This window comes from Podarcis melisellensis (genome assembly GCF_964234715.1).
Source record: "Podarcis melisellensis genome assembly, chromosome: 18".
Taxonomy (NCBI): domain Eukaryota; kingdom Metazoa; phylum Chordata; class Lepidosauria; order Squamata; family Lacertidae; genus Podarcis; species Podarcis melisellensis.
In genome coordinates, this window is record NC_138536.1 from 10,804,085 (window position 1) to 10,817,466 (window position 13,382).

At 49.2% G+C, this 13,382-nt stretch overlaps 1 protein-coding gene across 1 annotated transcript; it reads left to right on the forward strand.

Annotated features, from left to right (window-relative positions):
• The first annotated feature begins 615 nt into the window (after window positions 1-615).
• On the forward strand, window positions 616-11,873 carry AMH (anti-Mullerian hormone). Its single transcript, XM_081895572.1, has 5 exons — window positions 616-1,761; window positions 4,396-4,577; window positions 7,185-7,308; window positions 8,671-8,860; window positions 9,817-11,873. The coding sequence occupies exons 1-5, from the start codon at window positions 1,215-1,217 to the stop codon at window positions 10,757-10,759; spliced, it is 1,986 nt and encodes a 661-aa protein (XP_081751698.1). The 5' UTR covers window positions 616-1,214; the 3' UTR covers window positions 10,760-11,873.
• Window positions 11,874-13,382: the final 1,509 nt, after the last annotated feature.

Sequence of the window (13,382 nt, forward strand, 5' to 3'; positions counted from 1 at the left end):
AAGGGGTGGGTGGGTGTGGGGGACTCCCTGGTCCTGAAAGTGGTAAATGTTCCCCGGAAGGACTAGGTGCGCAGCCTGGGGGTCATTTTGGACTCAGTGCTGTCCATGGAGGTGCAGGTCAGGAGTTCCAGGGCAGCTGTCTACCAGCTCCATCTGAGACCCTCCCTGCTTGCGCCGTGTCTCGCCACAGTAGTCCAACCTCTGGTTATCTCCTACTTGGGACTACTGCAATGCGCTCTACGTGGGGCTACCTTGGAAGGTGACTCAGAAACTACAATTAATCCAGAATGAGGCAGCTAGACTGGTGACTGGGAGCGGCCGCTGAGACCATAGAACACCAGTCCTAAAGGATTTACACTGACTCCCAGTACGTTTCCAAGCACAATTCAAATCTTGGTGCTGAGTTTGAAAGCCCTAAACCCTGTATACCCAAAGGAGCATCTCTGCTCACATTGTTCAGCCCGGACACTGAGGTCCAGCTCCAAGGGCCTTCTGGTGGTTCCCTCCCTGTGAGATGTGAGGCTACAGGGAACCAGGCAGAGGGCCTTCTCGGTAGTGGCACCCGCCCTGTAGAACGCACTCCCATCAGAAGTCAAGGAGATAAACAACTATCTGATTATTAGAAGACATCTGAAGGCAGCCCTGTATCGGGGAGTTCTTAAAATTTGATGTTTTACTGTGTTGGAAGCAGCCCAGAGTGGCTGGGGAACCCAGTGAGATGGGTGGAATAAATAACTTGTTATTATTTCCCCTGGTTGGTCCAGCCTTTTGGGCCCTCCGGACGTCCTTAGACAGACATGCCCATCTTGGGACTGTTTCTCGGGGCGGGAGGGGGGACGCGTCTCGCTTGTTTTCCTCCGGTTTGGGGCTGCAGGAATAAAGAAGATTGCCAACTCAAGGTTGCAACCATTTGGGTGGCTTGAGTTCTGAGAAAGCGCCCGGCCTTTGGAGATAACCAGCTGCTGAAAATAGAACAGAGAAGGATTCCTTTGAGTCAAACTTCTTTCCCTCCTCCTCCAATAATCTCTCCAGGGAACAACACTGTGCATTGTTGATTCAAGGACAGCCGGGTTGAAAGGAGAGAATTCAAGACACCTCTTCGCCTGCCGTTTCGCTTTCTCTCTGTGGACACTTCCTCTACCCCCTGTTTCAAAGGATGTCTCCATTTGCTGCTGGTCTCCGGCGGCTTTCCTAGAAGCATCCCGAGACAAACCATGCGCCCCGTTATCGGAGGAGCTGTCCTGAGCCTCCTGCTGATGATCAAGTCTATCCCTGCGCCTGGGGAGGAGATCCTAGCAGGGGAAGGGCCTGAACTTCCAAGCTCCAGGGAATCTGTGGGGCCCAATCCCCCAGAAGAGGACGAAGTCCTGGGCACGTCGGACTTTGCAGACCCCAGGATGACGGTGGAGGCCCTATATCCCACGGACGCAGACTGGGGCGGGCCCTTAGGTCTGTGGCCCCACAGGGCTAGCTTTTGGCCGAGGCCCCACAGAGACCCCCAGGGGCCTGTTTGTAGGGTCAAGGTGCACCGGGGTGGCAAATTGAGCCACCGTCCTCTGGAGGTTGTGGGTCTCCTCACCAGCTACGACAGCAGGTTCCTGAAGGCGCTGAGTGGGTCCATCTGGAGCGAGGAGGATATGGAGGTGTTTGGGGTCTGCCCCACAGATGTGTCCCGGGGTGTCCTGGCCTCTCTGCAGCGGGTTGGCGCTCACCTGGATGACCCGGGGGAAAACCGGCTTCTGTGGCTACACCTGGAAGAAGGTAGGTGGCCATTTGCGTGAGAGCTCTTAATTGGTGAGCGCCAATTTGTTTCCACGCTTCAGATGATCGGGAAAGGGATTGGAAACAAAACTGCCATGATGCCGTTCTGCAAATTGATGGTGCAGACACCTTTGGAAGGCGGTGAATGGTTCTGGGTGCCTCTCCTCAAAAGGGAGATGGAAAAGGTTCAGAAGAGGGCAGCCCAAACGGTCAAGGGGATGTAGCAAGTTCCCTGGGATCCGCGTTTGGGGCTTTTTTGTTTAGAGGAAGAGGCAACGTGATAGATAAAACAATGCATGACGTTGAAAAAGTGGGATGTTGAAAAGTTTCCCTCCCGAACGCTAGAACTCACGGGAATCCCAGTGAAACTGAAGGTTGGAAGATTGAGGGCAGATTTCCTAGTTGGCTTCAAAAAGGATTCGGACAAGTTTGGGGTGTTATAGATGGCTAGTAGCCATGCTTCTTTGCTCTTCCTCTATGACTGGAGGCAGCGGTGTTTCTCAATATCATAGAACCATAGAATCGTTGGGAGGGACCCCAAGGGTCATCTAGTCCAACCCCCTGCAATGCAGGAATGTCGGTTGCTGCAAACGACAGGAGGGGAGAGTGTTGTTCTGATGCTTGAATCCAGTTTCCCAGAAGAGGCATTGGACTGGCCACTGTGATGCTGAACTAGCAGCCAGGCTCTTATGTTTCTACGGAACCTCCCAGTCCAGAGGCAGTCTATCGAGATCCCTAGGTCCTTAGAGGCATTTGGCCACTGTGGGAAAAGGATACTGGACTAGATGGGCCATTGGCCTCGTATTTGGCCTCGTAGGTGTGCAGGAGCTTAAGGCGTCAAGATAACTTCCAGATTTTTAGGGACTTCCCTGCCTTTTTTCAGGCCCACGTAGGACCAGTCTGGATAGTTAGCTTTGGTGAAGACTTGACGTTTTCATCCCCAAAAAAGTTTTTGATTTGAGTTTGTACTGAAATGAGGCTGCATTTTAATGTTGTATTTTAATCTTGTTTTTAAAGTTGTATTTCAATCAATTGTTTTTATACCTGGTGTTAGCCGCCCTGAGCCCAGTCTTGGCTAGGGAGGGTGGGGTATAAATTATTATTATTATTATTATTATTATTATTATTATTATTATTATTATTATCATTATTATTATTATTAAAGTCTCCCAGCTTGAGAGTCTTCTTCCCTTGCTCAGAGCTTTAATGGGCAGTGCCAACTTTGCAAGCGCCTTGTCAGACAGCACACTTATTATGGGACTGGTGGCCCCATATCTGATCCCTGCCAGTGCTCTGCCCCTATGCAAAGTTTCCAAGGGCAGCCCCATTTCCGAGTGTGTTGCAGTAGTCTAGCTCGGGTTCAACTAGGGCATGAGTCCCATTGGGGACTGGTGAGGCGGGAAGCAGGGACCCCAAAAAGTAGGCAGAGCCAGAGCCAATGAGAGGCTGCGCTAGATTATTCTAGTCTCGCCCCCCCTCACCTCCCAGCTGGTTTCTGCAATGGTGGGATCTAGTTATGAGATTTTCTGATTTCTACTACAGTATATGCAAAGAGTAAATAGTGATCTATGCAGCCAAAACAGAACCCCCCCCCCAATGCACAAGGGGGAAAGTGTTGACAGGCTTGGGATGAACCCCAAATATTGCAGAAAGCCCTCAAATTTAGCGCTCCAGGAAGCTTGCACCCCACAATGTCTTCTGTAGGCTGAGGATGCACACTGGAAACCCCAGGGTGAGTTGGGGGGCAGGGAATGGAGGAAGACGAGGAAGAGAGTGGGGTGGAGTGGCGTATTGTGAAAGAGGGCTTGGCTGCTGGGTGTGGGGTGGCCTGGCTGAGAAGCCCCACACGCCCCACACTTTGTTACAGATCTCCTTCTCTCTATATGCCTCAGTTCAGGGCCAGCGGTGGGAATTGGATGGGAGAAGAATAGAATCTATTCAGTTCCCCAAAAAGAACAGAATATATTGAAGAACAGGGGATACCGGGCAGAAAGTGCTCTGTGCACTGCAACCTTTTATTGCAGTACTCACGGTGTCTTCCTCCCTCCCTCTCTGCCTCTGATCAGGACCAAGATGGCAATTTCGCCAGAAAAACACACAACAACTTGCCATAATGCAAAGAGCCGAATAAGTCGGCCCGCTACAATGCATGCTGCCTGGTTCTTCGGGTGTGCGGTACTTCTCGGCCAGAGCTTAGTCTCGGGATGGCATCAGGGTTTGACTTGACAGTGTGAATGGGATTGCCTGTTGCTTTTTTAAAATGCAGGCAGGCAGGCAAGGTTTTGTTATTATTTCGTTTTATAATCTATATGAAGTGGAGAGAACCATTAGTTTCTGGAGGTGAAATCTCAAAGGGTACTTTCACTGCATATGTATACGAAAGGAATGCAAAACCATATTTAAAGTGTCTGGAAGCGCTAGTCCTCATTGAGATCTCAAATGATGCCTGGTTTTCCCATAATGCAGAGCGAGCGATACCAAGTGTAAGATTTTTGGCTCTCCCCCCCTGGAGCTGCGTTTGCTATTTAAGCTGGCCTTTGGCACACTAGCAATGGCGGGAGTGAGGCTGGGGTCTCCCTTGCCCCAGGATGAAAAAGCAGGTCCCCGTCTGATTCTCCGGTTTCCTTCTTGCAGTGAAATGGGAGGCGGAAACGAAACTCCTCTTCCAGCTGGCCTTCCACGAAGAGGACGCCGGGGGCTCTCTGAGGTCCCTGCAACTGGCCCTGCTGATATTTTACCAAGGCGGCAAGGAATCGGGGGGCCTTGGGACCCCGGAAAAATTCCTGGTGGGAGGGGAAGGTCTCCATCCTAAACAGGTATGCAAACGGGGATGGGGGGGCGGCAATCGTTGGAAAGATGATTATCATCATCATCAATCTTTATTACGGTCCAGAGACCCAACAAATCATTGCTAAACAATACACAATTCATACAGCCTACCTCCAGGTTAAACAAGCATATTGTTCAGAATACAGGGATCATTTGTTCTTGCAACCACCGATAAAAACTTTGCCGCTGCTAATGTTCTAGCATTTGTCCGGTCTTCCAATAGGAACCTGACATAGTGAGCCTCTGATTTTCCTGGGTACGGTATGAGGAAGGGTAATATCAGTTCAGCCCTGGCTTGCTCATATTTTGCACAATGCAACAAAATATGTTTTATGGAATCGATGTCTTGAGCACATGAGCAAAGTCTGTCCTGGTAGGGAACTCCTCTCAACCTGCCATCCAACTATAAGATGATTATTTCATTCATGGCTCTGGGCGCCCCTCTTTTCCTTAGGGTGAGACGTGCAGAGCTCCCCTTGGACCCCAAGGGGTGATATGATAGCCATGTTCAAATATATAAAAGGATGTCACATGGAGGAGGGAGAAAGGTTGTTTTCTGCTGCTCCAGAGAAGCGGACACGGAGCAATGGATCCAAACTACAAGAAAGAAGATTCCACCTCAACATTAGGAAGAACTTCCTGACAGTAAGAGCTGTTTGACAGTGGAATTTGCTGCCAAGGAGTGTGGTGGAGTCTCTTTCTTTGGAGGTCTTTAAGCAGAGGCTTGACAACCATATGTCAGGAGTGCTCTGATGGTGTTTCCTGCTTGGCAGGGGGTTGGACTCGATGGCCCTTGGGGTCTCTTCCAACTCTAGGATTCTATGATTCTATGATTCTATGATTTTATCCTCGCACAACAACCCTGTGAAGTAGGTGAGGTCCAAGGTCACCAGGTGGGCATAATTGGGATTTGAACCCAAGGGTCTTCCCAGCCCTAAAGCGACATACCCATTTCATGGACAGAGATAGTCCATCAGCTGCCATTTCTTTTTTTAAATAATTTTTATTGAATGATTTTATGTTACAAAAAACAATACAACCATACTACCACTGAATATAATTAAGAAATAAAAATTGCATACATCAATATTTCAATATTTAGTTTATTTGTTATTTACCATCTTATTTCCTCCCAAATATTCTACAAAAAAGCACACATATGTGCAGACACGCACACAAGATGATAATAATGAATGTAAATATTTTCCCCCCTTTTATCTTCCGAAATCTTTTCTTCAACTTTGACTTCCTGTCAAGTCCCTTTGCGTATGTTTTATCTTACAATCGAATGTACACAAAACAATAAACCTTTCTATATAAATTTTCCAATACAGTTGCCATTTCAGGGAAATAGAACCCAACTATTTTTTATAGTTTAGATCAGGGGTCAGCAAATTTTTTCAGCAGGGGGCCGGTCCACTGTCCCTCAGACCTTGTGGGGGGCCAGACTACATTTTGGGGTAAAATTAAAAATTAACGAATTCCTATCCCCCACAAATAACTCAGAGATGCATTTTCAATAAAAGCACACATTCTACTCATGTGAAAACACACTGATTCCCAAACCGTCCGTGTGCCGGATTGAGAAGGTGATTTGGCCGGATTTGGCCCCCGGGCCTTAGGTTGCCTACAAATGGTTTAGATACCCCTTTGCACCGCAGATTTATTACGCTAGCCTGTTCAAATGCATCCCCCTCATTTGTACCACCTGGAAGGTTTCAGAAAATCCCCTTCCAGAATAGACTTTGCTCTGGTTGAATGAATACGCCAGATATGATATACCGTATAATTTTGGACTTTCCTCTTTTCGACACTCTTAGGAGAGACCTACTGGCGACTCTCTTGAAGCTGAAAGTATCTGCTTACAAAGAATCTGGAATCCAATATCTCTTGTAGGATGATACACCCAGATCTACTGAGATTGTTTCAGGATATTCAGCCAAGATTTTTAAAGTCAAATTTGAAACTACTAAATTTTACTTAAGGGTGGCTGCTGATTCTTTTATACGTTTCACGTGTTTAATTGACCTTGATCACCAGTGTTTTATGCATGTTTTCCCCCCCTCTCTCTTTTATGATTTTATTGTCTGAATTGTGCCAATAAAAGCTGAGTGAATGAATGAAATAGAGCCTCCATGTCCAGGACCACGCTACCAGTGAGCATAAAAGCTGACGTAAATAGATTCCTGGGCCCTGTTTTTCCTAAACTGATACTTTAAGAAACATAAATGAGGGCAATGCTTTGACTCTCAGTTATTATTGTTGTTAATTTAGTTGCTCTGCAAGCACAGCCCTGCGGAAATCCAACTGGTAAGGCCTTTCCCTGCCATCCGCAGCGTTGCTGAAACTTGGGTCTCCAGCAGTATTGGGACTACAAGTCCCATCATCCCTGACTGCTGGTCCTGCTAGCTAGGGACGATGGGAGTTCTAGTCCCAGTACAGCTGGGGATCCAAGTTTGGGCAACCTGGAATTCTAGAGGCGAGACATCACCCGTTGAACTTCTGCCTAGCGGAGGCGATGCTAAGTGCGCGGGGTGCTGCTGCCTTTAGCCATTTTTGCAAATATTGGATGCTGTCTCATTTCCACCCCGCAGCTCGTCTGTCTCTCCAGCAGAACCCAGTACCTCGTCCTCCAGGGGTCGGCGATGTCAGGCAGACATTCCCTGGGGCAGCTCAGCTTTGAGGTTTCCCTGGCAATCAGGCGCCAGAACAGCAATGGTAGGACCCCTATTGCATAAAATGGAATAGAAACAAACCTTTGACACGCAAGCCAAGAATTGGGGGGGGGGGGGGCTTTCAACCTGAGCACCACTCAGGATTGCACTTTCCATAGCATGCAAGTACATGCAAAATAAATCCCCTTCCCAATATGTATTTTTATTGAATTTCCAAATTTTTCCAAATTAACTTCAAATTCAATAGACATTTAATATATTGACTTTTCACTTCCAGCTCCACAGTGTTTTGGTTTTGCATTATATATCCAACTCTTTTATCTATTACAAAAATCACTGTAATGCAATTACTTTATCATTTTGAATTTTACTATTATTCATGTTTTTGTACTGTATTTTATGCTGCTTTTACAATTGTTTCAAATTTGTTGTTAGCCGCCCTGAGCCCGGTTTTTGAACCGGGAAGGGCGGGGTATAAATTATTATTATTATTATTATTATTATTATTATTATTATTATTATTATTATTATTATCCTTCCAATGCTCCTCTTTCGGATCCTGCCTGCGGTTTCACTCGTTTGTAGTGCTTTTCCAAATAGTCCAGAAAAGGCCTCCATTCTTGTATAAAAAGTTCATAAAAATAAATCCTTTTAAATGCAGAACATGCTTTGACATCATCTGCACCGGAGATCACAAAGGCCCAATCCTCACCACATTGCAATCCTTACGCGGGAGTAAAGCCTCTGTCAATCTTACACTGGGCTTAGAAGAGTTTAGGGATATGTTTATTTTTCAAAAATAACTTTATAAGTTTTGTGCCTTTGCTTCCCAATTTGCATCGCACCGTGGATTTTATTGATTATAGTTCGGAAATTGTTTGTTGTGACCGTTAAGAGTGAAGTTCTGATTACGGTAATTATTATCTGCCAATGTTTAATTTTACTGTGCGCTATTATATTCTAACGGATTATTTAATATTACTTTATTTGACATAAGTTGTTTATTTTCAAAGAATCATAGAACTGGTGGACTCTCCTTTTTTGGAGGTTTTTAAGCAGAGATTTACAAATCTCCCTAAATCTCTGATTAGGGAAGCGTTTAATGTTTAATAGGTTATTGTATTTTAATATTCTGTTGGAAGCCGCTCAGAATGGCTGGGGAAACCCAGCCAGATGGGTGGGGTATAAATATTTTATAAATATATTATATTACCCTGGTCTTCCAAGTCTTATGCTCTAACCACTGCACCACACTGCCTCTCCTTTGATAATATTAAATAATAGCAGCAGAAAACAATAACAATAGCAGCAGCCGTCTTTTCAGGAATTAGAGGAGGGGTCTTTATTAGCTACAACCGAGAGAGAGACCTTCCACTTGTTCTACTCCTCTTTGCCTCCCTTGCAGGAACCGGCCTCTCCCAACACGAAACCCAAAACCTCCTGTTCGGTTTCGACCCAAAGTGCTTCACGCGCATGACTCCGGCTGTGCTGCTCCTGGCCAGGCTGAGACCCCGAGCCGCTCCAATCCTTCTTCCCTCCTCATCTTTCCTGGCCGCCGACGGCAAACTGGACGTGGTCCCTTACCTGAACCCCAGGTGAGACCCCTCCCCTCCCCGCCGAGGGCTGTGCTTGATTTGCTCAAAAGGGAGGGCACTCTGTCCATGCTCAGGAGACCTCGGCTGATCTCCTTCCCTTGAAAACCAGCATTTCTCTCCCTCCTTTCTCTGGCCGTGCACATGATGCACATTCAAAGCGCATGGGAACGGCAGGAGTTGGCGGGTTTCCCTTTGGAAACTGCGAGAACAGGACAGGGAACAAGACGGACCCCCTTTGCCCTGATCCAGAAGGATCGTCCTTATGGAACCTCTAGGTCCAGGGGCAGTCTATCTGGATCCCTATGTTCTATGGGGTATACCTGAAGGAGCGTCTCCACCCCCATCATTCTGCCCAGACACTGAGGTCCAGTGCTGAGGGCCTTCTGGCAGTTCCCTCCCTGCGAGAAGCCAAGTTACAGGGAACCAGCCAGAGGGCCTTCTTGGTGGTGGCACCTGCCCTGTAGATGTCAAAGAGAAAAACAACTACAGTGGTACTTCGGGGTAAATATTTAATTCGTTCCAGAGGTCCGTTCTTAACCTGAAACTGTTCTTAACCTGAAGCACCACTTTAGCTAATGGGGCCTCCCGCTGCCGCCGCGCCGCCGGAGCACGATTTCTGTTCTCATCTTGAAGCAAAGTTCTTAACCTGAAGGACTATTTCTGGGTTAGTGGAGTCTGTAACCTGAGGCGTATGTAACCCTGTACCACTGTACCAGACTTTTAGAAGACACCTGAAGGAAGTCCTGTTTAGGGAAGCTTTTAATGTTTAATAGGTTATTATATTTTAATATTCTGTTGGAAGCCACCCAGAGTAGCTGGGGAAACTCAGTCAGATGGGTGGGGTATAATTTATTATTATTATTATTATTATTATTATTATTATTATTATTATTATTTGGCCACTGTGAAGCCATTGGCCTGATGCACCCACTCTTCTGACGTCCTTCTCTCCGCAGTGTACCCCCGACGTCTGTCACGGCCGATGTGCAGCCCTCCCCGGCCCCCCAGCCAAATGCCACCTCCGCCCACCCGGCACCCTCCAGCACCGGCCGTTTCCTTGCCGCTCTCTCCCAGTTCGTCAACAAGGTCCTCAGCCCTTCCGGAGAGCCCCCGCCGGCCCCCGGGCCGCAGCTGCGGCTGAACTTTGACACCATGGAAGCCCTCCCTCACCGGGTGCTCAACCTGTCCGAGAAGGTGGCGCTGGAGCGGCTGGTGCAGTCCGAAGACCCCCTGGTGGTCTTGTTCCCCGAAAACAGCCAGGCCTTGATGGAGAGCCACCTGGCGCACTGGGCGCTGGAGGGGAAACTGCTGCGGCAACTGTTGCAGAAATTGCGGGAGGTGATTCGGGAGCTGGCGGCCTCCCCGTCTTTCCGGGACCACGAGACCCTCTTCCACGGCCTCCTGGCGTTCTGCTACTACCCTCCCGGGGTCCCCGGTGGCGGCGATTCCGAGGGATCCGCAGAAGGATCTCCTGGGCGGCGGAAGATCCACAGCCTGCTGCTTCTCAAAGCCTTGCAGGCCCTGCGCGCCCGCTGGCGGGAGTCCCGGAAGGCGGCCCCCCGCGCCAACCGCAGCACCCAGGAGCGCGACGACTACTGCCGGCTGCGCAAGCTGCGGATCGAGCTGGTGTCCACGGGGTACATCATCTTCCCCGAGTGGTACGACGCCAACAACTGCGCTGGGCCCTGCCGCTTCCCGCTCTCGTCCCGCGTCCCCGACTACTACTCTCACACGCTCTTCCTGCTGCGGGTGCAGGAGCAGGGCCTGCCCCTGGAGAGGGCCCCCTGCTGCGTCCCCGTCAGGTACTCCAGGAGCATCATCGTCACCTTCACCAACGACCAAGGCATGAAGGTGAAGGCCTACCCCGACATGGTGGCCGAGGAGTGCGGCTGTCGGTAGAGAGAGGCCGGCTCGGCGGCGGCGGCTGAGGTGCTTTGCCCTCCTCCTCCCGCCGTTGAGCTCGTCTCTCCTTGCCCGGCTGTGCCCTGTTCTCCTTTCCCATCAATTACTTCACCCTCCTCCCACCACTGACATCACCCTCCTTCGCTCACCATTGACTTCACCCTCCTCCCACCGCTGACATCACCCTCCTTCGCTCACCATTGACTTCACCCTCCTTCACTCATCATTGACTTCACCCTCCTCCCACCGCTGACATCACCCTCCTCCCACCGCTGACATCACCCTCCTTCGCTCACCATTGACTTCACCCTCCTTCACTCACCATTGACTTCACCCTCCTCCCACCGCTGACATCACCCTCCTTCGCTCACCATTGACTTCACCCTCCTTCACTCATCATTGACTTCACCCTCCTCCCACCGCTGACATCACCCTCCTTAACTCACCATTGACTTTACCCTCCTCCCACTGTTGACATCACCCTCCTTCGCTCACCATTGACTTCACCCTCCTCGCACCGTTGACATCACCCTTCTTCGCTCACCATTGACTTCACCCTCCTTCGCTCACCATTGACTTCACCCTCCTTCACTCACCATTGACTTCACCCTCCTCGCACCGTTGACATCACCCTTCTTCGCTCACCATTGACTTCACCCTCCTTCGCTCACCATTGACTTCACCCTCCTCCCACTGTTGACATCACCCTCCTTCACTCACCATTGACTTCACCCTCCTTCACTCACCATTGACTTCACCCTCCTCCCACTGTTGACATCACCCTCCTTCGCTCACCATTGACTTCACCCTCCTCCCACTGTTGACATCACCCTCCTTCGCTCACCATTGACTTCACCCTCCTCCCACTGTTGACATCACCCTCCTTCGCTCACCATTGACTGCACCCTCCTCCCACCGCTGACCAGGACTGCTGTATCTCCTCTTGTTCCTTAGACCAAGCTAATAATTCTGGTTCCACACCGATGACACCCCCTCATGCATAGTCAGCCTACCTCCAGTTTCTCTTGCTTTGCATAATTTATTCTGTATTTGCATATATATCTGATGGTGCTGGGATGATTAAATCTGTTGGATATTGGGTTTTTTAAAATTTTGACAGTGTGTGGCATTTCTTTTCCAGAAGCGGGCTGTGCTTGGTTTTGCTCCGTTCTTTAAATTGATGTAGTTTCTTTGCAGAGTAATCAAAGAACTGCAGAGTTGGAAGGGTCCCCCAAGGGTCATCTAGCCCAACCCCCCCACAAAGCAGGAGAGTGCTTGCAGGTTTCCCAGAGGCATCCGGTTGCGTTGCTGCTGATAAAAGGATGCTGGACAGGATAGACCAAAGTCTAGTCCAGCAGGGCTCTTCTGGACCCTAAAAATGTGACCAAGGCCATGCCTCTGAGCATGTGCAGAGTGGTTTCCCTTTCCTGTGCTGCCGCCACCAGAACCCCACCACCAGCATCCAAGAAACAGCATTGCCTTTAAAGCCCTAAACAGCCTCAGCCCAGTATACCTGAAGGAGCGTCTCCACCTCCATCGTTCTGGCCGGACGCTGAGGTCCAGCTCCAAGGGCCTTCTGGCGGTTCCCTCGCTGCGAGAAGCAAAGCTACAGGGAACCAGGCAGGGGGCCTTCTCGGTGGTGGCTCCCGCCCTGTGGAACACCCTCCCAGCAGATGTCAAAGAGAGAAACAACTACCTGACATTTAGAAGACATCTGAAGGCAGCCCTGTTCAGGGAAGCTTTTAATGTGACATTTTAATGTATTTTTAATCTTTGTTGGAACACGCCCAGAGTAGCTGGGGAAATCCAGCCAGATGGGTGGGGTACAAATAACAAATTATTATTATTATTATTATTATTATTATTATTATTATTATTATTATTAATGCTTAGAAGAGGCATCCCCTTCTGAGAGCAAGCCATGCCTCTTTTTGGATCCCTCCCGTTATTTCTGGACTCAAACCCCTATCAGCTATGGACAGGAATTATGGGAGCTGAATTCCAGCAAGATTTGGCAACCATATATGTTCCTCTTCCCTGTTCCAAGAGGCGCCAAGGAAGAGATGAGAGGATGCATCTGTTTTTAAGAGGCATTCCACTCTTCTCCAATTTGGGATGGGGGGGAAACCTGTATCCCTCCAGATGCAGTGGATGCTCTGGTTGCGAACGTGATCCGTGCGGGATGCACGTTCGCAACCCGCAGTATTTGCAACCCGCAGCGGCGCATCTGCGCATGCGTGGGTTGCCATTTGGCACACCTACAAAGCGTGATTTAGCACTTCTGCGCATGTGCGACTGCCGAAACCTGGAAATAACCCGTTCCAGTACTTCCGTGTTTCGGCTGTCCACCACCCAAAAAAACACAGTCTGAAGTGTCTGTAACCCAAGGTACTGGATTCCTCTATTTCAGGCATGTCCAAAATCCAGCCCACTGGTCAGTTTAATCCAGCCCCACCGGCAATTTCTTTCCTGGGCATGGAACTTCCACTGGGCGGTTATGTCACTCCCGCCCACTGTTTGTCTCTCCCTCTGTGCTGCCTGTGATCTGAGCCAAAAGGTATATGAAAAGTATTCTGTGACTAATCCTTAAAAAAGGTCCGGAACTCTGGGGGGGGAAATC

Excerpts from the sequence above, each read along its gene's own strand:
- AMH (XM_081895572.1), top strand. The coding sequence starts at position 1,215 with ATGCGCCCCGTTATCGGAGGAGCTGTCCTGAGCCTCCTGCTGATGATC. Across the intron at positions 4,578-7,184 it reads AAGGTCTCCATCCTAAACAG|CTCGTCTGTCTCTCCAGCAG; the intron begins GTATGCAAACGG and ends TCCACCCCGCAG. Across the intron at positions 8,861-9,816 it reads GTCCCTTACCTGAACCCCAG|TGTACCCCCGACGTCTGTCA; the intron begins GTGAGACCCCTC and ends TTCTCTCCGCAG.